This window comes from Lepidochelys kempii, chromosome 13, assembly GCF_965140285.1.
Source record: "Lepidochelys kempii isolate rLepKem1 chromosome 13, rLepKem1.hap1, whole genome shotgun sequence".
Classification (NCBI taxonomy): domain Eukaryota; kingdom Metazoa; phylum Chordata; order Testudines; family Cheloniidae; genus Lepidochelys; species Lepidochelys kempii.
This window is the reverse complement of record NC_136392.1, coordinates 5,928,693-5,953,336: the sequence shown is the minus strand read 5'-3', so window position 1 is coordinate 5,953,336 and position 24,644 is coordinate 5,928,693. Positions and strand designations below refer to the sequence as shown.

General features: G+C 45.2%; 1 protein-coding gene across 1 annotated transcript in view; it reads right to left on the bottom strand.

The window, feature by feature from the left end:
- LOC140896881 (peroxidasin homolog) overlaps positions 1-24,644 on the bottom strand; it is a 64,241-nt gene that overhangs the window by 14,344 nt on the left and 25,253 nt on the right. The window contains exons 3-12 of the mRNA XM_073308948.2: positions 18,850-18,921; positions 18,539-18,610; positions 15,127-15,198; positions 12,897-12,968; positions 9,803-9,972; positions 7,794-7,911; positions 5,352-5,521; positions 3,970-4,242; positions 3,697-3,813; positions 1,219-1,377 (exon numbers count right to left, since the gene is read on the bottom strand). Coding sequence (XP_073165049.1) covers positions 1,219-1,377; positions 3,697-3,813; positions 3,970-4,242; positions 5,352-5,521; positions 7,794-7,911; positions 9,803-9,972; positions 12,897-12,968; positions 15,127-15,198; positions 18,539-18,610; positions 18,850-18,921 — 1,295 coding nt within the window. The remainder of the gene's footprint in view (positions 1-1,218; positions 1,378-3,696; positions 3,814-3,969; positions 4,243-5,351; positions 5,522-7,793; positions 7,912-9,802; positions 9,973-12,896; positions 12,969-15,126; positions 15,199-18,538; positions 18,611-18,849; positions 18,922-24,644) is intronic.

Here is a 24,644-nt window from a genome sequence, read left to right as displayed (position 1 = left end):
GTTGCTCTCCTGTCGACTCCGGTACTCCACCGGAACGAGAAGCGTAAGGTAAGTTGATGGGACAGTTTCTCCCGTCGACCCAGGGCGGTGTAGACACCACAATAAATTGACCTACGGTACGTCGACTCCAGCTCCATTATTCACGTAGCTGGAGTTGAATAACTTAGGTTGATTTAACCCTATAACGTAGACCTGCCCCCAGTCTCACCAGGGGCACAATGCTGCAGTGTTTGGTGGGCAAACCCTGTGGGCCATGTTTTTTGTTTAAGAAGATTGTTTCCATAAGAATTTAAAAAAAAATTTTTTGGAAATATTTCTGTTGTTCTTATCTTTTGTAAAAGCTCAAATTTCAGGAAAATCTAAATTTGGGATGAAATTTGGTCCGGCAGTTAGTGTTCAGAACAATGATTTCTCAATAAGATGTACCACTTATACAGAGGGCCAGAATTAGAGCTGCTAGGAAAAAAAGACAATTATTTTTCACAGAAAATATCAAAATTGTCATTTTTCAAAGTATCCTATAAAAATACTATTTTCCCCCCTTGTTGAAAAAACCAAAATCATAAAGAGGATGGTTTAAAAAAATTTAGTTTTCAAAAACTGAAAACTTTTACCAAAAAATGAACCCAGAGCTAATTTTTAAAAATTAAACAATGCAAGGTTTCAGTTTTGGTTGTTGCTGAAATACCAGAAAACATCAAGCCAAATGAAAGATTTCTGCTGGGATTTCCAAAGGAGTCTAAAGCAGTTCGATGCCCAATTCTCATTCCATTATGCTCCTTTGAAAATGTCACAGCCTGAATGTATTTTTCAGCATTTAAATATAGGTTTTGGAAGGGCACCACTCAGTGAAAGATCCATGAGGAGCATGAAAACTAACACTCACCAACTAGATGAGGACTGGTGTGTAGTCCCTCTCTCCCAGGCACTCTCCATGTCAGGTGAGTTTTGATCTGATGTAAACTGGGCAGCTTCACTGACTTCAAAGGGACGATGCCGATTTACATTGGCTCAGAATCTGGACTTGTGTATTTCCCCCATCCTCTAAAGGAACTTTACTATGGTCCCTCTGCTCCCAAGGCAAAGAGAAATCCATCCCACAGGAATTCAGGCAGTTGCCTTCCTCAACAGATAGCGTCAAACTCAACATACTGTAAAGTGAATGCAATCCATTTGCCAGCTAGTATTTCCCACACACACTGGCCTGCATTGGTGTACCTCGAGGTGTCACCCAAAGCTGCACCGGGAGGCTCTTGACTCCGATGGCACTGATGGCATGGCATTCATACTGGCCTTGGTCATGCAGGGCAACCCTCATGACGCGCAGGGTGCCGGTGGAGAGGATACTGTGCCTCCGGTCATTTGGCAATGGCCCACCTGATTGCGACAGCAGAATGATGTATTAGTGAAGCTGTTTGTTACTATTCCATTCATTGAGGGTGGTTGAGAGTGTGTCTGGAGTCTGCCCATTCCCACTCTAAAAATCCCGACCCCTGCTATTGATGCCCTGAAGCATAATCATCACCTTTCCAGCCAAGGTCAAGAAGAGGTGCTGCTTCTACCTCGGTGTCATCCCTAATTTGCTTTATGGATGATTATGAACTTAGTCTGAACATGAACCCTTTCTGTGCGGTCAGGCGTCATTTAGGGCACGAACAAGGCTCCACCAGACCTCTTTATCCTGGGCTGCTCTTCGCATGTCCACGGGAACAACTTACCCAGAGATGTGGTGGACTCCCCACAATCAAGATGGGATGTTTTTGTAAGAGGTCGGCAGTAGTTCAAACAGGAGTTAATTCGGGGGAAGTCCTGTGCCCTGTGTTATACAGGAGGTCAGCCACTAAAGTGGTATTTATTTAACCTTTTCATTGCTGGACAGCCTACCAAGTCCATTCATGCACAGCACCCCATTCAACATCCATCCTACAGGAAAGCTGCTCCTGGAACACGGGCAGCAACAAGGAAAGGGTTAAAGGAAATGGAGAACATGCCGGTTAAGGAGATCTCAGCTGGCTTGATGGCTGGTCTGCTGCTGTGGAAGCCACAGTGCCGGCAGGGAATTCTTCCCAGCTCAGAACAATTCATTATGGCTTGTGGAGCGTCAGGAAAGCTGGAGGGCCCCTGGGCCAGGGATAACTGGCTCCTGGCCCAGACACGGTTACATGGGGTCAGCGCTGAGGAGCCGTGCTGAGAACCATCATAGAACTTCAAAGTTCACCCAAGGTCAGTTTTCAAAAGCAAAAAAAGAAACCCCAGGGAGGCGTCAGAGGCAAGTTCTCTCCTCTATTACCCTCTCCCATTAGAAAGAACCCAGTGATGACCAAAAGCTGGAGTGCGGTGACACCAATGAGCCACGGCTGTCCAGCCCCCTACTCTCTCAAACCAGGTGAGTGTCTGGAACAGGCTGCGGTTCAGCATTGCCAAGGACTTTATGATGAAAAGGGAGTGAAGGAAATGCAGTCTCCAAATCCCTCCTTCCTTCTGACAGTTCTACTTAGGAATGTATAGGGGCTTAAGAATCTCTGTTCTTTTCCTGATTCTTAATGTTATCCTGGATGATGTAATGTAGTCAGGGCCAGCCTTACAGGTGGGCAATGTGGGCAACTGCTGTGGGGTGTCGTGGCCAAGAGGGTGCTGGTGCCTGGGCAGGGTAAGAGGCATGCACCTGCCAGGTGGGCTCTGCTCCCTGCTTGTGGCTTCGTTGGCCTGCGCAGTGTCCCGGCTTGGTGGAGGAGACGGGTGGGTCAGGCCAGCTCCCAGCGAGGGGAGGGGCTGACGCTGTGGGGGCGACTTGCGACTGGGGACGGTCTGCCCCAACAGTGAGCTGCAGGAGCCCTGGTGGGCCCAGGGGAGCACCCTGCAGGATAGGCTGGGGCCAGGGCTGGCCTTGCCCCCGGGGCTGTGCCATGTGCTGATCCATGCTGCGCTGGACGAGGAGAATGCCAGGGGGAGAGCTGCTTCTGACCAGTGTCTCCTGCACTCACCCCTGGCTGCCTAGCAGAGCCCACCTGCCACAGTAGCCACTCACTCACCCCCAAATGCCCGCTAGTTGCCGGCCCTGTAGGCTCAGCCCAGCACAATCGCTCTTTAGAGAGTGGAGTCAGGGCTACAGCCCTGAGGTCAGCAGTTAATCCATCAAAGGTAAAGGAAATTCATTTGAACGGAAGCAACTGACCTCACTGGTATTTACAGGATATAGAAACCAAATAGCCTCTTTCGACCCCTAAGGAAGAATTTCAGTGACTGCCTTAAGCTCCTGGTACTCTCACATCAGCCTCCCCCTTTCCCACCAGAATCCTTCATGTCCTTGACAGAGACTATAGGACTGTGTCATGCCCTCTTGGCCTTCCAATCACTGGAGGGACAAAGCGGGACCATGTTAACGCCACTCCTGAAGCAGCTGAGAGGGTGAATCAGAACCTGGGTATTTCATGTAGTATAATAAACGTTTATTAGAGTTGCAGTGAGCCCCAGTGAGTGGTGGGAACAGCCACGCAATACTCATCCACCTCAATCCCAGACCAACCACCAGCCCAAAGGATGTCGCAGGATCCGACATCTCACCGGGGTGAGAAACCTTCAGCTCAGCTGGGTGATAACTCGCCATCGGCCGCAGAATGCCCCAGAGCAGTAGCCTAGCTATCATCGTCCAGGCCTGGTGGGTATTTACAGGAGAAAGTAACACTGGGGGAGTACCTGCTCTTGTCCAGGTGATAACAGGTGGAGGACGGCCTTCAGCAGTGCAGGAGAAATCCACGCTTTGCCCCTCAGTCACAGTCTGATCAGTGGGAATGACCAGGAACCTGGGAGTATCTGAGGGGAGAAGACAATGGCACAGCAGTAGGAGAAAACCAAACCCAGCCACACAGGAATAGCCACTGAGAGCGGAACAGGGCCCAGTACACTGGGTTTAGCAGCCTGATAAGCAGTTGAGTGCTTAACACCAGCAAATGTCATAGAGTCCCTCACCTTGCACTATAATGTTTGCCGTAGCCTGGATGGAGCCTTCTGAGTTGCTGGCATTGCAGTTGTACTGGCCCTGGTCCAAGAAGGTGACGTTTTGGATGTACAGCCCTCCCGAGCTGGTGATGGCAACGTGGGAATCGCTCGGGAGTGGTGAGCCTGTGCCCAAAGTCCAGATGACGTGCGGGGGTGGGTGCCCAGAGACCCCACACTCCAAGGTGACGCTTTGCCCAACCAGCACTTCCGTGTTCTGGGGTTGGATCACGAAACTGGGCTTGGCTGAAAGCAAGGGACACATTTCAGACACAAGCGGCCTTGCTGCCCTCTCCTGCGCAGGCCTCTCCAGAATGGGGCAAAGCAAGCTTCACTGGTAAATTAGAACAAATCTGCCACTGAAAAGTGGGACTTGACCCAGAATGCATTTCAAATGTGTTCAGAGTCTGCTTGGTGTCATCATGCCTCCCTCCACCCCGCCCTTCCATGACCTCCAAACCGGCAAGATGAAGGACTCCTCTACCACTCTGCATCTCCACTGACTTGGCTGCGATATCGCTCTCCTCCACTCTCCCTTTCCCTGTTGCTTTTGTCATCCACAAAACCATGTTGCCCTACAAACCTCCCCACGCCTGGCTTACTCCAAACCTATGATTCTTCTGCTTCCATGCTCTGCCCGTCCCTGGAGACTGTGCAGATCCTCTTTCCCGGGATGTTTGTCCTCCCCTTCCGTACTGTTATACTCTTAAGCCTGCAATTCTCAATACCTATTTACCACCTTCAATTACCTCCCTTAAAACTTCCCCTCCTCTAGTCCCCTTCTCTCTCTGGACTCAGGACTCTGCCTCCAGAAGATGTACTTCAGCCCTGACTCCTGTCTGGAAAGTGCCTAGCACACCACGGGGGCTACTAGATATAAACATCATCAGATAATTAATGTAACAGCACAAATCCAGGGACTTTTACTCAATGAATTATAGGGGCCTCCCGACTCTCTCTGCTACACAAGCCGAGTCCTTGGGGCAAATCCTCATTCCTGCACAGCCTGAGGAAACAATCCAGGGGGCTGTATTAGGGTTACAGAGAGGAGGCCCTTCTTTCTGAAGGTTCTGGAGCAGGAGCAGAACCTGTCCCTAGCTGCTCAGAGCAGCAGTAGCCTTCATGTGCTATGTTCATTTTCTGAGGGGCTGGGATGGCTGGTGGATTCATAGAATGATGGCTTCACCGGTACCAGCCCTCCCTTTGCTCCATAACACCCCTCCAGCTGGCTAGGAGCCTTCAAAGCACCACGTGTGAAGCCACTCGCCAAAGCGTACATAAATAAAGGAAGGGCTTAATCTGACTGGCTCCCTTCCATAATCTGGACCATCGAGAAGTCTTTAAGGCTCAATTACATGGAGTGCCAAAGTAGCGCAGAACTACTTCCTGTGTCTTGACCTCTCCGGCTATGTTCTTGGCCATGCACTGGTAGACGCCTTTGTCGGATTCTTTGGTGTTTTGGATCATCAGGGTTCCATCTTGCAGCAAGTTAAGGCGCCCATCGTCTTTCATGTCAATTTCATTACTGAAAAGCATAGCCAGGCACAAAGAGGCTGAGTTTGCAGGGACAGAGGAAAAACGCTACCATTTCCCCCTATTCATCATCATCAAACAATTTACTTATTTATTGCATGCATAATATTAGGTGCGTGTCTCTTCAAATTATTTTTTAGCTCCCCATAATTGACAGCAAATATTTTTCCACCGTCATTATATGGAATCATAGCTAGTATTCCTTTTATACAGAAAACAACTACAGGCAGAAACATTCAAGCTTCCTCTCAGCTTGAGTTCCAGCTTTCTCTCCCTTGTTCACTAAGAACCACACACTATCTGGAACTCAAAACAGAGATATATTCAGCAGGTGAATAATATACTGCAAGTAAATATATCATTATACCAATGGATCCAATAAAACCATCTAAATGATTTTTAGCACTGCTTCTCCACCCCGATATACACAGATACTTTCAGTCAGGGGAATCTTTATTGCAGGCAAAGAGAACTATAAAGGAAGAAAGAACAAAAGTAAAGTCTCCCCTGACAGTCTGCCCTAAAATGACTACTAAATGGTTGCCTGTCTCTGTAGACAGGAATGTCCTTGAAAATTGAAACATGCAGCATAGCAGTTAAGCAGCTAGAATAACATCTAACTTGCTAACTCTTAGTAGCGATCCCATCAGAAACCCTGCTTGCTTAGGGAGAAGTGACAGGTTTTATGGTATTCAATATATTAGACTGAGCTGCTTTAAAAAAAACCAAAACATTTTGTGAATATTTTGTTGAAACTTCCTTTTTTCAAAATTTAAAATAAAAAAAGTTCATTTAAATTTCAAAATTTGGAAAAAAATGTCCATCAGCACTATAAGCTGTTGAGAAATAGGGAAAAAAGTGAAAATGATTAAGAAAAAGTATTTTTTCACAAGGTTCAAAGTTTTGGAAAAAAAATTAAAAATTGCACTTGGGTAAAGTTCACCCAGCTGTAGTATGAAGTTTGTTTTTTAGGAGGTTTAGTGTAAGAGTAGGAATCTTTTTATAGCAGAGAGATTAAAACAGTGAAAGCACATATAAAATAGCATCAAGTTATGCAAGCAGTAGCCATGATGGAATCATCCCTAAAGCTTTATGCAAAGCCAACTTCATTTCAGCAGGGCTGGAGGTTCTTTGGTAGGAGAAGAGCTAGGTATAAATTCACTGTGGGTTCCTAATAAAACAGGGGAATTCCATTCCAGGACCTGAGAGCTGTGAAGTATTTTTTTCTCTCCCAACATTCAGCTGCAACTCTTGGAGCCCAGCCGGCGTTAGGAGGTCACCCTGTTGGATATCATTTATCCTAGCATGATGGAACCTTGGAGGGCAGCAGAAGACTAAAGGAGGAGAGGAAATTTCTCTCCCCAAAATATAGATGGATCTGCCAGGCAGAACAACATGCCTGATGAGCATTTATTAATTCCCCTTGTCCAGTGTGACTGCCCGGTTATAGTGGTTTCCAGTGTGGTGAACATATATTAGTGTGATCCCATTCGCACTGCCCTGAGTGGGAGCTTGCCAGCATTTCCATCACAAAACCCTCTTCTGAGAGCAATATAACTCAGCCACAAAAATTTGCACTGGAGTGAAACTGCCTGCAGGGTGTCAGCAGGGATGCTAACATTCATCATTTGGGTTTTATTTTTAAGAGCATCCTATTCGCTCGCCCACATTCCCATGAAAGAGAAGCAAAGGAAAGCAAGGAAGACTTTAACATGAAGAATGAACAACTGCTCAAGCCTCAAACGTTTTGTCGTCAGGCATTTCCCTGTGACTTTTCAGGACCTGATATCATCATGCAGCAGCGGTGTCTGCACTGGCAGGATGGCGTGTTAACCCCTTCCCTGCCACGTTCCACTGCAGCCTCTGCACCACAATAGAGCACAATAATTCCCCTTTCTAAGGCTGACTCTTCCATGGACAAACCAAGTACAGGAGACAGCAGTTTAGTGGCTAATATATCACAAACATGGTGGCGCCAAGCACACCAAAAGGCGAATAAAATGTTTTGAGAGACCACTTCTTTCAGCCTGCAGAGTACATTTATGGGCAAGTATCAACCCTTGGAAGACATTTCAAATGGAGACGAAGACAGCACTTTATTGACAGGCTCATTGGAGAGTGCTACTAAAATGAAGGTAAATACGATTAATGAAACATGCATTTCTAATTTTTGTGAAATGACTCCTGTAATCACAGGCAGTAACTGAGGAGTTTGCCACTTGATGGAAGCAGCCACTCCCACAGGGCCTATGTGCGCGACTCACTTGTTGTGTAGCCAGATGATTTCTGGCTTTGGGTTTCCTTCTGCCCTGCAGGTGAAATAAACTGTGTTTCCCAACTTGACGTCAGCATCATGGGGCTCGGTGGTGATGCGAGGCCTCTCTGAAAAACACCATTTATCAAAACCCACTCTAGTGTTGATAAATTGTATAGTCAATTGCTTGACCACACGTTGGTTCATTATGACGTATCATAACCAGCATTAGTCAGGTTTATGCTAAAAGCCAGTAAGAACATAGTACAGGAAAAAGATTCTTTACGATCAGAGGTGAAAGTAAGCCAGTACGGTACTGCGTACTGGACCAGCTTCCCCAGGCTGGCGATTTAAAGGGCCAGGGTATAAAAAGGCCCTGCCTCTTCCGGTTAAGGCCATGCCCCCTGCTCAGGACTCCAACGTACCAGTAAGTCCTTTCAGTTGCTTTCACCCCTGCATATGATACCAGTCTCCAGGAAGCGTCTCATGCAGCGTGGTTACATACATTCACTTTTTACAGAAGCTGTGGTCTCACAGTTACACATTTCAGCTTGGAGTATTTATACCATGATTTAACAAGTTACAAAACTCTTTACAGGTCACTAAAATCCAACCCCTCAGTTTGTCTCCGTTCCTTAACTTGTTGTTCTGCCCCTTCCTTATTTTTGTTTTGGATGCTAGCATTCCAGGTGTCGGTCCGTGAAAGCACCTTCCCAGCTTGTACTAAGCCATAAAACGAATGTACCTTGACTTTGACAAGTTTCTTATCTGCGTATGCGAAGTGCTGGGTAGTACTATTGGAAGGTATTGTGAGATGTAGCCTAGCATGAGTGAACAGAACTCTGTGGAAACCATAGGCCAATTCAACTCTTGTAACTGCCAGGCATTTGTATAAGGTAGTGTATACTGACCTAACATACATGTGTTGGGGAACTCCAGGGTAGGATGAAGTTAAAGCCTAATTAGACCAAGCCTAGAGATGAATAAGTCACCCCCCCCCCCCAAGCAATCCCAGGCCAATTCTGACCCAGTGGCTGAAAATATGGGTACAATATCCTAGGCCTTACCCCTTATATTACAAAATGGGCTTACACACTATGACCCCAATGCAGCAGTCCATCCCTACTCAGCAAAACACATGCTCACGTCTTGTGGACTTCAATGGGAGTTAAACATGCTTCAGTTCTTGTTTTGCTGAATAGGGATGAATTGAAGCACGTGCTCTGGAGCCTTTGACCCTGATTCAGCATGGTACATAAGCTTGTGTCCAACTTTAAGCCCATGAGGAGTCCCACTGAAACCAGTGGGGCTGCTCATGTGCTTAGGGTGACCAGATGTCCTGATTTTATAGGGACAGTCCCGATATTTGGGGCTTTTTTTATGGGGGCTCCTATTACCCTTCAGCCCGTCCCGATTTTTCACACTTGCTATCTGGTCATCCTACATGTGCTTAGGTACCTTGCTGAATCGGGACCTATCACTATTACAGTGAAAGAGACATGCCCGATGGGACACTCATGTCATACATCTTATTGCTCAGTTGATACAGTACCTATGACAGAGTATTTAACTAAGGTTACGGACGCCTCTACTGATGTCCATATGCAAAGAAACACTGACTGCAGTCGAGGTGCTCTTTTAGCTTAAGTGAATGGTCTATTGACCTGGGAAGCTGACAGCACCAGTCTCCATCTTCCTACTTGCAGCACTGGTGCTGGAAAGTAACTGACCTGGGCAGTGTTGTCTAATGGCTAGAGAAAAGGAGTAGTGGCCAGAAGGGTCCTGGGCATAAATTCTAGGTGTGCTGTCAACCACCAGTATGTTACTTTGATCAAGTCACTTGACCTCATTAGTCCTCTCTCATTTCAGCAGTGGAAGTGGATGCAAAGCAGGACCATAGGGAGAAAAAAAACACAGATGCTGAGTCAACCCCCTTTCTTGTTTACACCGGTGCAATCCCACTGACTTCAGAACTGAGCATCACTGGGTGAATAGATTTAATAATAAAAGCATGCTCACCACAGTTAAATTCTTGGGTTGTCAAGGTGGTGATGGACCGGCCCTGTAATTCCCTTGGATTCTCACAGGTGGCAGCTGTTTGAATATTGCCCTGTTCAGAATATTTCTTCAGCAGTTCGGCCAGCCACATCAAGTCACAGTCACAGAGCAAGGCATTGGAGTCCAGCCGTCTGTGAGACATAGATCAAAGAAAAGTTATTTAATCTCCCAGCCCCTTCCCAAACATACACAACGGTTTGGGCTACACTACGAAATAGACTCACAGCCAGATTCTGAAAAGAGCTCACAGCTCCCGCCCAGGGACCTAACTGAAGTGGGCAGATTTTCAGAAGTTATTGGCATCCAACAGCTCCCTATTGTATAGGTGCCTAAAATGGCAGCTGTTGAGGGCTGAGCTCTTTTGGAAATCTGGCCCCCAATTTATCAGTGCTTCTGATAAATACACATTGGTTCAATGACACCATGAATTAGAGCTGGTTCGACCCAAATCAAAATGTTTCGGTTTGTTGTACTGACCTAAAATGTTTCATTTCAAGTCAACTGAATGCTAAACTGGAGCCTTATTGTGGCACATTGCCTCATGGGAGTTGTAGTTCAGACCCTCATTCTGTCCTACGGGCTGGACTCCCTGACCAGAATCCATCTCCCATGATGCAATCCAACGTCCCCTCTAATTGAACAGTGTGGTGCATCATGGCAGATGTAGTCGAGCCAGGGTGCTTGACTCACAGGGGAGAATGGGTCATCAAGCAAATTAAACTACAACCCCCAAGAGGAAATGCACAACCATAGGGAAATACAGCATAATGTTGAAGTGATCTGAAACATCTTGTTTCGGGTCAGTTCAACAAATCAAAATGAAAGTTGAAGTGTCAAAGTGTTTCATTTTGGTTGGTAATGCCAAAATATTTCATTTTGGCATTTTCAAAACTAAAATATTTCAGAACTTCTCATTCCGTGAAAAATTTTAATATTTCACCTAGAGCTATGCAGAAGATGGAAATTTTGTTTCTTTCAGGATTTTGTGATTTCAAAATTTGTTTTCATTCCAATTCAGCCAAAAATCTAGAAATTCTCTGCAAAAGAAAACTCTGAAAAAATATTTTGGATAGATCAAAATAATTAGTTAAGATTTCTACTTTATTTTATGTTATCACATAGAATACAATTTAAAATAAACAACATTCAAAATCAAAAGTTGATTCAAAACTTCATTCAAATCTCTCTCTATATTCAAAATAAAAAATTTAAACGTTTCATTCCAAAATGTCAAAATGGGGCGTTTCGACATTTTAAGACTTTCCCTCCTGTTTTCTTCCCTGAAATGAATCAGCCGCAAAATTGACACTATTTCTTGAAGCATTTTGATTTTGACTGAACTGCATTTTCAAATGGAAAAGGGTTCCCTGGCAGTTTTTCCAACCAGATCTAATTTTAACTGTCTCTCTCGATTTGGGATAAAAACAAATGTTGAAATATCAAAATTTCCCGCAGGATGGAAATTCCAGTTTTTGTTCAGTTCTACTATTAACTGCTGAAGGTAGAAATCCTGTTTTAGCTCTCCCTGCTTATTCGTTCCAAATTATACCTGGATAGTTAGAATATGCACCATTGCCTATTATGCAGCTATTTTATCTGGCCTGAAACTAGAAATTCAGTTCACTAACTGTCCAGCTACCAATATTGGTGTCCACAATTCATTTGTGGGAACACAAGCACAAATGTTATGGACACATTTTTACATCTACACAGTTTGTGGTTGTGTATCGTGCCCATACAAAGGAGCGCAGAGGTATAAAATTTCAGATTACTATATAGGGAATAACATTACCAATCTAACGTTCCGGTTCTTAGGTCTAAGCCAATGCCCACTGAAGCCAGTGGAAAGATTCCCATTGATTTTAACATGCTTTGGATCAGTTGCTTGGTACCCCCAATGCTAGATGCTGTATAGCATATGCTGCCATGACTGGAGAGGAGTTTTCATCTCTATAACCCATGCCCCACCTTTGGGAGATGGGAGTAATGGTATCTGAGTTCATCCTGTCCTTTCTTCCCTGCAGATTTCATTACTAGGGTCAATTCTAGGTGCAGGGCTAACGGACACCGAAGAAAACTTTACACTATACCACTTTCCCTTTTGGAAGTTCAGCTGTGGAAGGTTCTTGGGTTTCACTTTGTGAAAATTGCATAAGAAAAATGAAAAAGGGTACAATGCTTCATTAAACCAATATTTGATAGTACAAAAATTCACACCATGTAAGCACGTTTTGCAAACATCTCACTCATCCTTGACTCTTGGGCAACATTTTACAACTTCTTACAATTAATTAATTATTACGATGCAACATGAGAAGGAGTTTTTTCTGTGTGCAGCAAATGTAGAGAAGGCTGCAGCGGAATGGGGAAACATGATCCTACCGCAGATTTTTCAATTATGGCAGAACCCCATGATTTGTGCACAAAACTTTTCACCCTGCTCATTTCCTAAGATCATAACAACAAACAGCTTTAAGGTCCGATGGATTTTTAAGTGAAAGAAAGAGAAAACCTGGAGAAAGCCAGGTTAAGTGAAGAATCCCACATGATAAGCTTTGTGTTTGTTGCAAGATAACCATGCTCCTTGGCTGTGTAGTGAAGCACAAGGCTATACCCCAAGTCCCTATAAAAAAATACTAAAAGACTTCTCTTACCGCTGTATTTCTCCTTTCACTGTGTGTATCGATCTAAGGAATCCAAGATGGCTAACAAGCAGAGTCATTTCATTGACTTCAGTGGGATTTGGATGAGCTCAACCACGCTATGGGAGTGGAGGGTACTGAGCACCTTGTAGGACTGAGCCCTAAGAGGGACCCTCAGCTGCAGCATTGTGCAGAAGGCATTACAGCAATTTCAGTCACCAACGTGAAGAAACCACTAAGTCTGGTTAAGTCTTCTCTTGTGTGTGGCTGCCACAACAGTGTACTAGACATAACAGTTGTCCCAGAACTACATTAACTGGAACCTTTGCCAGCCAGTCCAATTGGTCTCTAGGTCCTGGCCGTGTGATAAAAGACAAAACAATTGTTCTTTGCTGGCAATGTCGTCCACTTACAGCCGTTTGAGGGATTCCAGTTGAGAGAAGGTTCCTGGCTGAATTCTGGAAATTTTGTTGTTGTGCAAGAATCTGCAATGGGGATATCAAGAGTGCCAAAGTGTTACACAGAGTGCCAAAGTGTTACACAGAGTTCTACACTATACAGATAACGTCCCAGGTCAAGGCTCACTTTAAATGTTAAGGGTGGTCACCAGAACTTTGCTGATGTGCAGAATTTAGAGTGAGTGAGTGTGTGTGTATATATGATACTTTGATACTCTCTAGGGGCTATAGGGATATTGTTAATTTGCTAGTGAACACAATGCAATATACAACATCAAATGCTGAATATGGATTGGAAACAGTGACTCAGGATTTGAAATAAAAAAGCCCCAAACCAGATTCTTAAATCAAAACCACTTCAAATTCTGCAAGGGGCAGGGAGGAAGAGATTGAATCTCTAGCCTTGGACCCATCCCTAGCATTTTGGTTCTAGCTCAGACCTAAAACAAGAAGGGACTTATTTTGAGCATGGATTCAGATACTGCTGAAATTTCGTGAGAGCAGCCATTACTATAAGATGTCAATTCAAGGAGGCAGACATCTCATATTAGCCCAGTGCCCTTAAAAATCTAAACCCAAACCTGATCCTAGAATCAACAGGACCTTGAACCCAAACACTATCCTAAATCTAGTGCAGATCCATAACCAGACCATTGGCCTATTTCTAGATAAAACCAAAGCTCAGCTCTGGGTTCTGAGACATATGGTTCAAGACTCCTGGTTCTTAGAAAAACAGGAAGTTAGTTACACCAGTATGCATGAGGGGGGAGCAAGATGGAATAATTAGTCTGAGATTACTGGGAGGGTCTGCAGTCGTATCTAAAATTCTGAACAAAGGAAAATTGACAGATGATAGTGAGTAACTCACTGTATTAACCAATGGAACAGGAGAGGAAGACACAGGCAGCCTAGCATGTGAGATGCATGCATGGGTGCCCTAGAGTTCAGCCATGCCTCACAATTTGGATTTGAAGTTTAAATTCCAAGTTTTAACTTCTCTGAAATTTAGATCCGTTTTAGTTTGTTGAGTTACAAAGATCAGCTAGAACCTCTTGATCCAGATCCTAATTATCCTCAAGTTTAGGGATGTTTGAATCCTGGCTTTTTCTCAGGGCCTCTTTCTAGTGTTTGTGGATGTAAAGCACATTTATTTGCCAGTGCAGAGAGGGCTTGTTGAACTGAATGTGGAATGTGAACCTCCACTTGACTTGTTCTGGCTACAATGTTGTTCCTTTAAGTAGTACTGGGGAGTAGGAAAGAAAAGCTTTAGTTCTCTAGCCATTCCAGGGCATTACACACATTTTTCTTGTTATCTTTTTCTCTGACTGCATTTCCCCCTCATTTTCTCATGCAAACTGCCCAAGAGTCAAGGGCACCAGAACCTTTGTAGAAGTGGGGGGGGCGGGGGGGAGGGGACAAGGCAAATTCCTGCACCCCTTCCCTTAATCTCTCCTGAGCCCCCTTTTCTCCTAACCTGCACTCCCTCATGGACCTAGACCCCTGCGCCCCCCTCTCCCCAGCACTTGGTGCAGCCGGTCTCCTACCTCCAGCAGCTGCATGCAGCTCACTGGGAACCAGCCGCGCAGCCTGTCCTCCTCCTGCCCTTCCCACCAGCCGCTCTCTGGCACCTGCAGCACCGTGATCAGCTCCCCCACCGGGAAGTGTAGCCCCTGCTGGCACTGCTCCGAGCCTGCCCAAGGCTTGCAGTGTGGGGGGCAAAGCCTCCCTCCTCGCCCCTCCAAACTATGCCCATGTGTGGGGGAGCATGGCCCCTTGCCTTCCCCCCACCCCGTTCCAGCACTGGTGCCAAGAGTTGACTAATGTTGACCTGAAAAGAAGTGAACAGGAACAGAATTCTAATACGGCTTGGCCAGTTACAGGGCCCGTTGTGTGTGTCAGAATGCACAGAATACATCCTGGGAAGAGCCCCTAATATTCTCACCAACCTTTGTGCTTTGCAAGGACCTAAAGTCTTCTGATTTGAGGAAACTCATTTCCAGGTCTCTCTTAATTTTAGAGGCCCGGCTTTGCTCCATGGCAATGAAGCAGAAGAAATCAGATCCTGAATTAAAGCTCCAGAAACTTTCCTGCCCATCACCCAAGATGGAAACTCTTCCAAAGGGCCACACCATGAGAAGTCAAGAGAGTGTTGTGAGCAAGGGAGTCCCCCTTCCTCTTCACTTACAATCTTTCCAGTTTGGGCAGGTCACTAAAGGTTTCTGGCTCCAAGGCTTCCAGGGTGTTGAAATGAAGGTAACTGGCACAAAAAGAAAAGCACAAGGGACGGTGTTATAAAAACTGACTTACGAGTCCAGACAAATGTCCACCAGTCAATCAGCCAGTGCACAGTCCAGGGCAGATTTTCAGAAGACGGTCTTCACATTTGCATCTGCAATTTGCATGTGCAAAACCAGCCCGGGTTGGGAAATCATGCCCTATCGATTCATTCCAAGAAACTTCTGTCAGCCGTCAACTCTTCTGCCATACTGAACAATAAAAAACCCCATAGGCCAGACTTTCAAAGCTCTTCCCTTAGCCCTAGAAACACCGCCACCAACTTACTGTACCATAGCTTCGGTGGGAGACCCTATTAACTTAAGCTGAGCTTTATGTGGTTCTTCTGAAGCGGTCACTGGAGCTAGTGGCTGCAACAGCGCAGGGCTTTCCTCACCTCCCTCCTGCTGCCTAAAGCATTCCCTAGCGTCTGTATGGGGCGGTCCTTTGGAAGACTGGGGGAAGGGGAGAAGTAGCCTTACACAGGTGCTCCCCAACACCCTGAAGACACAAGGTTGGTGTCAAGGATCTGTCCTCCTCAGAGCGCCCGGTTTGGATGTTACTTGGAAAGTGCACTCGCATAAGTCCAGCCTGCCTAATGGAAGGGTTCTGCGGTGATTTTGGGGCAGTGGGCTCTCAGCCCTCCAGCTGAGATTTTCTGGCTCTCTCTCCCCCTTGTGGGGTCTCCAGCGAAATGAACAAACAACCCAAAGTCAAAGTTAAACAAAAGGGCAAAGAGAAAGAAAAAGAAAAACCTGGAGGCCGTGCTAGCCAGGAGATCGACCTCTTTCCTCAAAGGGGCCCTGAATGGGGGGACCAAAGAGTCCGCTGGGTCTTCAGCGCAAGTCACGGGATAAAAATCTCTTCCCCCTTTTAGCTCAGGGAGTCTGTGCTCCCTATTTGTGAGGGCAGAGGTTCCGCATGCCCTCAGGCATCTTCTGGGGAGCGGGGAAGCTTAACAGCCTGCTCCCTTCCTGGGCTGCCTCCTATTGAGTGGAGCTTCCACCTTTTAAACTCCTCTTGCATCCCTGGCATGACTTGCAGCTACTCCAGCCCAAAGCAGCTCCTTAACCCCTTCCCTGCTGATGGGGGATTATACACCCCACCATAGTTAAGATAGCCGTCTCATAGACTTTAAGGCAATAAGGGATCATTGTGACCCTCTAGTCTGCTTTCCTGCACATCACAGGCCACAGAACCTCACCCACCCACTCCTGTAATAGACCCATGACCTCTGGCTAAGTTACTGAAGGTAACAAATCATGGTTTAAAAACTTCAAGTTACAGAGAATCCACCACTGATTCTACTTTAAACCTGTCAAACAATGACAGTGGAAGTGGGGACAACCGATCCTTACGTGGCACCGAGGAAGGGTTTCCCTAGCGGGGGTGGTCCAATGGAGTGGCAAAAGTTTGACCTGTGCTTAACACGAGCAACCCAGCTCTGCCAAAACGTACTAATTCTGGGCTGATGTTCTCGGCTCCACTAACATTCCAAGTCACACCTGCCATCCAATGGTACAGGGTTTTAATGGAGCGTTTTGCATGGATGGGATGAAGGAGCGCATGACAACAAACGAACAGAGACAGGGATAATCAAGGTTCCACCCCCTCCCCGCCCACGAGCTGTTACATCAACCCACAACCTAAGCATTGTTCTGAAATTATTAGGAAAAATACCTAAATATCAAAGTGGCAGGAGTAGCCTCCTCCCCTTACGTCACCCAAGTATAGCTCCAGCGGTGACCCCTGATAACTCTACAAGTCTATGTTCCACCAGTTGCATCCAACTGGTTTGAGAAACGATTGCATAAGCCAGAATGCAGCTGTCCCATTCATAATGGAATGAATCATGATAGAAGATTGGCTATCAGAATAAAGACCAAATCACCATGACTCAGATTCTATAGCCTGGAGTGTGTTTTAATAAGTCTCAGTTGCGTGCTTTTATTTCTCCAGAGGAAAGCAGCTGATACTGTCCATCAAACAGGTTTTAGTTTTACTTGAAAAGTTGGCTTTTGGGATGGATTTGAGCAAGGCCAATTTGCTTGGAGAAAAGCCTGTTTCAGGGATTGGAAACAGATGGGGGATTTTATCCCTCTGACATCAAATCTGGTTTGTTCATTGTTAAAATGTGGTTGTGGCCAGAAGTGCATCTCTAAAAAGAGGCCTTACACTACAGCACGGACAGTATCTGCTCCCCAGGATTCTTCTCAACCTTTCTGAGGAGCTTGTTGATGAGGAAAAGGTATCAGATATATTGGATACTGTCAGCACTGCAGAGAGCAAGTTGAATCCTATTGTTCCTCATACAGCAAAGCAGCCAGTTATGTTCCAGCTCCAGTACCTTGGCTGCTGGTGATGATGCACAAGGCAGAAAGGACTCACCATTGGCTGCAGCCACCAGCATGTTCAAGTACTTTCTGTCCTCCTGCCTTCCATGCTCACAATTCCTCACTGTGCATGGGCGCACGCGCACCCACCTCAGGGATTTTTTATGATCCCCGTCCCCCGTGTGCATGCACAAAGCCATCCCAACTTGCGAGGATGCTTTACCCCTTGATTTTCTTATACCACTTTGGCCGTGAAGTGCTGACAGTTGGAAAGAAAAATTGCTCTAGCTGACAAACAGAGCAATTAACTATGGCCAGAGAGGGCATCATTACAGAATGCTGAAACATCATTGTTCCAGGATCCAGTGGCTAGGCAGAATGTAGGCTCCCTTCGTCCTGGGGCATCCCAGGAGGCATGGTCTGAAAGACTTTCTATGGTACCTCAAAGTTGGACTTCAGCAGAAATTTTATGCATGCAAACATCACAATATTGGCAATTGCTATAGATACTCAACTTTCCCAGCTGCCTGTTCGCTTCACACATTCACTTCCAGCAATAGATGAGCTGGATTGGATAAAAGAAAAACTGAGCCTATCCCCAAAATTCAAACAAAGGGCCAGATACTGGACCTTGCTCTGTAAAGATCTGCCCCACTTAGGATAAAGGTCTTCTAGTGGCTCCCACACTTCCCCATCACCTCTCAGCACGAGGAAACTGTTTAGGGACAAGGAGGGAAAGGGAAACATGGCCAGAGCATTCCTACACTACAGGGATCTCCAGCTGCTGGAATATCCCTTGGGGCCATGGGCAACTGAATGAAAATAAGAACAGTCTTCAGCATTGACCAGTCAGTGTGGAAGGACCAACCCTTCCTGAAGTCCTGTCATCACAGTCTTAAGTGCCATGTGTAGCAGTTCAGAGGTGTCTTACTGAGGGTTTCTAAAGGGAATCATATTCCCAAGCAGCAAACAGAGCTCTTTTGTACTTACAGCTGTTCCAGAGACTGGAGCCCCTTGAAGGCATGTTGCTGGATACTCTGAATTTCATTTTTGTACAGGTAGCTTTGGGGAGAGAGGAGAACAGAGAAATGTGAAGCATTAGGATAATTAGATGTTGCTGTATTTAAATTATGAAGAAAAGAGCTATAAAGCTGGACCCAGCTGGAGCATTCTCATTGGAAACGAGCTGGGATATACTTATGCCAGTGCCATCTAGAAGATCTGGCCACACAAAGTATGCACTTGACTAGCAGAGTTATAGAAGCTATTGGATGTTATAGGATTTAGAGGGGCCAACTCACAGATATTTCAAGTTCTGCAGAGCTTCAAAGGACCTTCTTGCAATTTGTTTGATCAAATTATTGTTCAGCAGCCTGTTCAAAACCAGAAGGAAAAAACAAACACACGTGAATGCAATACACCCGAGACGTGTAAAGTTTCTGACGACAGCCCAGATATCTGTTGAGGAGTCTTAGTTGTAGAGTGTAGTAACTAAGGCCTTGTCTATAGTATAAAGTAGTTATGGCTGTATAATTAGACCAGTACTTTCCCTCTAATGCCGTTATATTGGCATAAAGGTGCTTTATGCTACTCTAGTTATTCCCATACAGGAAAGGGAATCACCATGCCAGTCTAAGTGCACCTTTACACTGTATAACTGCAACCACACTTGTACGGTCTAGCTGTATGGGTGAAAACAAAAACAAAACCCACTCCCCTGACATAGTTACACCAATTCAACTTCTGAATGCAGATAGGCCCAAAGCTTGTGCAATTGCAGTAGCTGCCCCACTACAGATTACAGCCTGTCCCCAGGTGCCTCCGAAGGCCTTGGCTTACGCTTAAAAATTGGATTGACCTAGCCACATGGCTCAGGGCTGTGAAAAATGTCATGGCTTGTGAAACTTTGTTAGGTCCCTTAACCCCCTGTGTAGACGTGGCTAGGTCGATGGAAGAATTCTTCCATCGACCTAGCGACGACGTCTTGGACAGGTGGGTGGATTACTTACGTCAACAGAAAAATCCCAACGTATGACGCGTCTACGCTACAGTGCCATAGCTGTGCCGGGGTAGCAGCTGTAGTGTACAGATACGTTAAGAACTCTCAGCGCAGGCCGTAGGTAAACTGAACCCCCAATGGCATATCGTTACCTTCACTTAGACTCATAGACTTTAAAGTCAGAAGGGACCATCGTGATCATCTAGTCTGACCTCCTGCACATCGCAAGCCACAGAACCTCCCTGACGCACTCATGTTACAGACCCCTAACCTCTGGCTGAGTTACTGAAGTCCTCAAATCATGGTTTAAAGACTTCAAGTTACAGAGAATTCACCATTTACATTAGTTTAAACCTGCAAGTGACCCAGGCCCCATGCTGCAGAGGAAGGCAAAACCCCCCAAGGGTCTCTGCCAATCTGACCCTGGGGAAAATATTTTCCTGACCCCAAATATGGGATGAGTTAGACCCTGAGCATGTGGGCAAGACCTGCCAGGCAGACACCTGGGAAAGAATTCTCCGTAGTAACTCAGGGCCCTCCCCTGCTAGCGCCCCTTGCAGTTATTTTCATTCAGGCATCAAGTTGTCCTAATTTTTAAAAATGAATTGCAGTGTTGTGGTTTTTATGAGACACTCTCCCAATCCTTGATGTTAATTAATACTAGACGGTGAGTCTTCCAGTAGGACAAGCTTTGATAGGGCATAAGAGCACAAATCACAGAGCAAAATAAAACACCATTTCATAGGTTAAAAATAATTATAAAATGGCAACAAATTGTTCTGTGATCTAAACAATTTAAGGGTAAACATATAAAAATGAAAAGTAAAGAACATCGTCCTGACATATGAAGCTATTCATATTTTCTTTCTGGTGAGCGTGGAGTCAGATTTTAATACAAAAGCTACAGAGGTCATTGCCCATGCAAATGCACATCTGATTTGCACATGCAATTTCTATGATTATCCAGGCAAATGAAAGATTGCATGCACCAGTGACCAAAAAGGTATATTTGTTTGCACAGTTAACCAATTTGGGTGTGCTGTCACAGCAACCGCGCATCTAATTGGTATGCAAATCTGATCAGCAATCAGTCAAGACAAAAGCAACCTCAGTTAAACTAAATAGTTTATAAGTAGTTTTGGTAGAATTTAATTTTTTTTTTTATAATGTTGGTTTTTAAGGATTTTTTCCAATTTTTCACAGTTGCAAGAAATTAGGGGGATGGGAGTGCATCAGAAAACAGGGTGGCACACAATAATTATTTAGTGACAGTAGATGAGGTTCAAAAAGTTAAAGCTTTATAACCATCAATACACAAATTCTCAACATCACCTGTCAAAACATATGAAGTAAATATCCTTAAAACAAACTCTAAGAAATTCTCAAGCAGCATTTTTCTTACTTGTAAGATTTCAAGTATCATCAAAGGAAATATTTTTCCCATCAGTGTGTGCGCGCGGTGAAAAACATTTACCGACACAAATCTCACCCTTCCAGGCCTATTTGTAAGTCACTCTTGAACACAAGATGGGAACCACTCATCTGGGCTGCTGGACTGCACTGCTCCTTCTGATGCATTCAGTTGGTGTTTAGGGCCTGGCACATTTCACAGCAGCTGCAGGCTACGTGAAGTTTACAGCACAACGGCTCAGACTGCAAATGTCACAGGCTGAGAAGTTTATTTTGGAAAGTGCTGCCCTGCATGGTGTGGATAGAAGTGGAAAAGAGGGTGAGCAGTGGAACTACCTGCTGGGAGCTCCTTCATTGCAGAGAGCTGCTTTTCTGATGGTGTAGAAGAGAATGCCGCTTTTTCCACAGTTTTGGCTCACCATAGACTTTACTGGATTATATTCAAAGTCTTGGTCCGAATTTTCCAGGATCTGCATGGAACTGACCCTGAGTAAGTTACAGAACCGCTCTCTCGATGATGATGACGACACCACCTTCCAGGGTCTAACTTTCCAGAGTCTGACGTAGAGCTTTCTCCGCAACAGGAGCAAGGTCTGGCACCATTGCGGGGGAAGGCTAGAATGACCGCAAATCTCGCAGCCTTCCCAAGGAAGTAGAAAACTCACTTCTCTGACAGAGACAGTTCACAACTGCAAAGGCGGTAGAGATAGGAAAAGCAGTGAAGGCGAAAGAGAGAGGGTAAGGAATAGTAGGAGTGGAAAGAGCAGAACAAGAGTTTAGAAATACATTGGGAAAATAAAAACATGGCCCCAACTGCCAGAGGGAATGCCGGAAAAAAATTAAACTGCCGGTCTATTGGGAATTCAGGGTCTGAAGGGGGGTTCTTAATAGCACCTATGACTTCGGAGCACAAATATTATGGACAGTCAATGGACTTGCACCTCTACTTTACATGGAAATCCAGCCTGTCGTCTCTTGGGAGCTGCCCAGATATCACATGCTAAAAACATCAACAGATAAATAGGCAGGTAGCTAGGGGGATGGACAGACAGATAGAAAAGATTAATGCAGGCAGATACTCGAAGAGATCTCCCCACAGCTGGCATGGCCACGGATGCACAGCCTGCTTTCCCCCATCAGGATGCAGAGTGACGTCAAATCCTTGGACCAGCCTACTCCGCGCCAACAGCCAGCCACGCTGAAAGCGGAAACAGCTCCTAAACACAGAGCAATTAGCTTCTCGGCTGACTGAACACTTGGGTGCCGGCACAAAGTGTCCAAGCAGCCCAGGAGAATAATGTTGTCTATTTACCCACAGAATAAGTTCAGCACAGGGCAGCAGCAGAGCATCTTCCCAATCTTTCCCTGCCAGTGGGCTGAATCCTGAGCAGGAGGGATCAGCTCCGGCGGGAAGAAGGCAGGTTGGTGGCCTGTGGCTATTCAATCCTTGGCCTCAGTTCAGAGAATGCCAGACAGGCGGCCAGCTAGCGACAACTGTGATGTCATTGCTAGGGAGGTGGACACCTGTCCACTACAGCGGACATCAACAAGTCATTTCATGCAGGCTGCCAGGTAACCACCAGGTAGTAGGGGCAGGGCCTGTCTCGTGTTGTGTTTTGTACAGCCCCTAGTACCATGGGACCCTGACCTTGGCTGGGTCTCTAGGCACAAATGTAACAATGTGATTGGAACTGGAATGACTTCAGCAGCTGATTTCAGAGTGAAAACCTCTGCATTTCCAAACTCTGCTGCTGTTTAAAACCTCAACCTACCCCATTTCAGCCAGACAGCTATTTGGCTGACTGTACTGAGCCAGTCCCTTGCCTCGATCAAAGCAAAATAACCCCCTCTGTAAATGCAAACCATACATGACACCAATGTATCCGTGTTCCTGTTGCCCCATTGTTTAATGCACAAAAATCTGTGGAGAGTTTAAAAATCAATTAGAAGCAGAAATATCTGATTTTTGCCACAGGCCTCCCTAATGCATGGAGGGGCCTGACCCCAACTCTCACACTTCCAATGCGCCCTGGAACGTACTCAAAAGTGAGGTTATTTGCAGACAATTTATAAAATACAATGTAATCTGCTGAGCAGCCAATGCTGATCCAAGCACATTAGAGACAGGGAATAAAAATAACTACAGTTCTATTGGTCCTTAGTTGGTTACACATTGCAATATCCCCTGAAAATACAAACTGGATGGAGCAAGGCCAGGATTCTTGGTTTTGTTTTGTTAATTTCAGATCCAAAAGATACAGCCGTTTCTAAGCAGGGCAGCGCGCTGCAAGGCAGTGGACCTCCTAACCAGGGAGGGAGTCCATCCATGTAGAACAACTTGCAAGATCCAGGCCATTGATGGTTTGCCAAGATGGGACCTAAAGGATCGATCCTGTTCCCCACTGAAGTCAATTACAAAACTCCCAAACTCCCACCAATTTCCATGGGGGCAGGAATCTTGTACGAACAAGCTGAAACTAAAAAGTTTGCAGACAAGCATATGTAAGTAAATGTTCTAGAGGAGACAGGATTCGATAAAAGGAAAATAGTTAACTGTGTGTGCCTCAGTGACCCCCTGTGGGAAAGGAAATGAAATAAAAAGTATCAGAAAGTTTATTTGTTTAATATCTTATTAAGAAAGGGCCAGATCATAAATGGTGCTATGCCAGTTTCCACCAGCTGAGGATCTGGCCCCAAATATCTAAATTGTATCCTCAGTGACATAGGTCCTATTCCTACAAAATTTCTTTGGGGGTTTTGGGTGCACAAGGACCAATCAATCAGTCCCATAACTGTTAACAAGAATATTTAAAATCAAATTTCTTTTATGCTTTGCATCTGAAATTTTGTTGAGCACATTTGCTGAGCACAACTGAAAAGCTACTTTAAATTATTCATTTCTTTCTATTTTGTAGAATTTACAATATTATCGCTATTCGATGATGGGAAAATAGTGAATTTGGATTTAACGTGGTTACTTCTCTCTTTCCATTTGGCAAGCCATGGGCTACGCTTAATATTACTTGCCCTTTTTATTCTCTTTTCCCCCTCTCCCTTATAGTAAATAAGCTGTGGGCACATTGGAGGGGAGAAAATCAATTTAAAATAATGGTATAAAAAGCATCACCCCAGAACAGCCTCAATTGTTGTAAGTACTTGTAAGAAAGTTGGAGAAGTTGCAACTGCATTTAAAAGTTATTTCAATGTACCGTCAGAAATTCCTTCTTGCTGATAAAATGGTCTGGAATGGAGAGTTTCCAAACAAGAAAAAGAAACAAACATTCTGGGGACTGAGTTAATCAGCTCTCAGTAGACCAACGTTCTTTGGTTACAGGAATAGTACTAGGGAGGAGGTATTGTTTCATATTCTCTGTGTATATATAAAGTCTGCTGCAGTTTCCACGATATGCATCTGATGAAGTGAGCTGTAGCTCACGAAAGCTCATGCTCAAATAAATTGGTTAGTCTCTAAGGTGCCACAAGTACTCCTTTTCTTTTTGCGAATACAGACTAACACGGCTGTTACTCTGAAACCAGGAATAGTACTATGTAGTACCTCAAATGGCTAGATAATTCAAGATAGAACCCTCTGGTTCCTCTAACTCATCCCCCAAACACCTTTTATTCTAAAATCCAAAAGCCTATTTTAAAGCAATAGAGTCTATGCCCTTCACAAACGCCTGCTAC